This window comes from Echinops telfairi, unplaced genomic scaffold (genome assembly GCF_000313985.2).
Source record: "Echinops telfairi isolate 266 unplaced genomic scaffold, ASM31398v2 ScPeMD7_7417;HRSCAF=8455, whole genome shotgun sequence".
NCBI classification, from domain to species: domain Eukaryota; kingdom Metazoa; phylum Chordata; class Mammalia; order Afrosoricida; family Tenrecidae; genus Echinops; species Echinops telfairi.
In genome coordinates this window covers 3,165,073-3,167,169 of record NW_022111317.1, presented here as the reverse complement: position 1 = coordinate 3,167,169, position 2,097 = coordinate 3,165,073, and the positions used below count along the sequence as shown (strand labels likewise).

The 2,097-nt window shown below is 63.2% G+C and overlaps 1 protein-coding gene across 2 annotated transcripts in view; it reads left to right on the top strand.

Annotated features, from left to right (window-relative positions):
* Nucleotides 1-2,097, top strand: part of TCIRG1 (T cell immune regulator 1, ATPase H+ transporting V0 subunit a3) — a 12,341-nt gene that overhangs the window by 6,457 nt on the left and 3,787 nt on the right. For both annotated transcript variants that reach the window (XM_004713590.2, XM_045297237.1), the window contains exons 7-10: nucleotides 233-315; nucleotides 509-602; nucleotides 690-902; nucleotides 1,282-1,426. In XM_004713590.2, the coding sequence (XP_004713647.1) occupies nucleotides 233-315; nucleotides 509-602; nucleotides 690-902; nucleotides 1,282-1,426 (535 nt within the window). The remainder of the gene's footprint in view (nucleotides 1-232; nucleotides 316-508; nucleotides 603-689; nucleotides 903-1,281; nucleotides 1,427-2,097) is intronic.

Sequence of the window (2,097 nt, the reverse complement as noted above, 5' to 3'; positions counted from 1 at the left end):
GATGGAGTTGCTGGCAAACGCACCAGGAAGTACAGTGACCTGAGCTATGCCTGCCCGTCCATCTCAAACGTGCCCAGAACCCAACCTTACGCTGGGGGGTGAGGCTGGCTGGCGAGGGGCTCAGGTGGGGTGTATGTTGAGCGAGGGCTGGGGTATGTGAGTGGGCCAGCTGCCATGAGTGGTCAGGGTGGGGCGCCTGGGACTCAAGATCAACCTGAACTGGCTCTGGCAGGGGGAGCCGGCCACCTGGATGACCTTCCTCATCTCCTACTGGGGCGAGCAGATCGGGCAGAAGATCCGCAAGATCACCGACTGGTGAGTCCGTGCTGCCCTCTGGCCGGGGCCACGGTCCCACGGCCGCTCTGAAGGTGTTGCGTTGGTCTCTGGGGGACGCCATCGCGCCCAGGCCCTGCCTGCCCGCAGCCTTGCGTACAGACCACTTCCTCAACCCAGAATGCAGCTGTCCCCGCTGGCCCAGGCTGCCCTCAGCACCCCTTGTCCCCGCCAGCTTCCACTGCCACGTCTTCCCGTTTGAGGAGCAAGAGACCGCCCGCCGCGGGGTCCTGCAGCAACTGCACCAGCAGAGCGCGGAGCTGCGGGAGGTATGACCCCTCCTCGGCGGGCGGAGCTGGACCCCCAGCCCCCCGCCCCCCGCAGCTCCTCCTCCTGACTTTCGGTTCTGGCCCCAGGTCCTGGGCGAGACCGAGCGGTTCCTGGGCCAGGTGCTGGGCCGGGTACAGCGGCTGCTGCCGCCCTGGCAGGTGCAAATCCGCAAGATGAAGGCCGTGTACCTGGTTCTGAACCAGTGCAGCGTGAGCGCCACCCACAAGTGCCTCATCGCCGAGGCCTGGTGCCCGACGCGCGACCTGCCCACCCTGCAGCGAGCCCTGCAGGACAGCTCGGTGAGCACCGGGCTCTCCCCACTGCCCTGCCCACCGCCCTCCGCTCTCTGCGCCCACAGCACACCTCGGCCCCGCCCCCACACCTTTGCCTGTCCAGGTCCACCCGGGCCCCAGCCCCAACAAGCTCTGGCACCCCCGACGTGGAGCCCCTGGGGCGGGGTCAGTCACACCTGGGGCTTGTGCAGGCTGTGGGACAGTCAGGGAAACGGCTTTAAAGCCGGGCTCCATCAGGCACAGAAGCAGCTGTGAGAGCAACCTTGGGGCCCCACGTGGGTGATGGGTGCTCATGGGTGGTGATGGGGCGCCCTCTCCTGGACACTGACTTCCCACACCTTTTTGACCGGCAACTCACCTGTGCCTCCGCCCACCGCGCCTGCAGAACGAAGTGGGCGTGAGTGCCGTGGCGCACAGCATCCCCTGCCGCGACATGCCCCCCACGCTCATCCGCACCAACCGCTTCACCGCCAGCTTCCAGGGCATCGTGGACGCCTACGGCGTGGGCAGCTACCGGGAGGTCAACCCTGGTGAGCTCCCCAGGCCTTGTGCCACACTGGCCGCCGGCCAGGCTAGGCCAGAGGCCCCGCCCACAGGCCCCGCACGTCCAGTGGCCTGTGCCTCCGTGTTCCTGGGGGGCAGCTGGGCCATCAGACCCCAGTATGGAGAGTTGTAGTCTGCGTGGGCCAACTCCCCCGTATTCCTGACCAGCGCGCCTCATGGGCGGGTCACTGCCCATCTGTCAGTTGAGGCTTTGATACTGAACGTGTTTCCAAAGTGTTCGCAGGGTAAAGACGAGGAAGCAAGTCCTGGCAGCCCCTCGGGACCAATAACGAGAGTAGCGATACTAGGAGGGCAAGGGGAAGGTGGGGCAGAAAGGGGGAACCACCCGGTCACAGTGACCTACATCTAACCCCCTGGGGGGGGGGACAAACAACAGAAAAGTGGGTGAAGGGAGGCAGAGGTCAGTGTAAGACATGACAAAAATAGTAATTTATAAATTATCAAGGGTTCATGAGGGAGGGAGGGGGGAAATGAGGTGACACCCAGGGCTCAAGTAGAAAGAAAATGTATTGAAAATGCTGATGGCGACCTAAGTACAAATATGCTGGACACATTGGATGGATGGGTGGACTGTGATAAGAGCCCCAATAAAATGATTTTTTTAATAGTAAAATAAAATAAAGATAGGCCCCCCCCC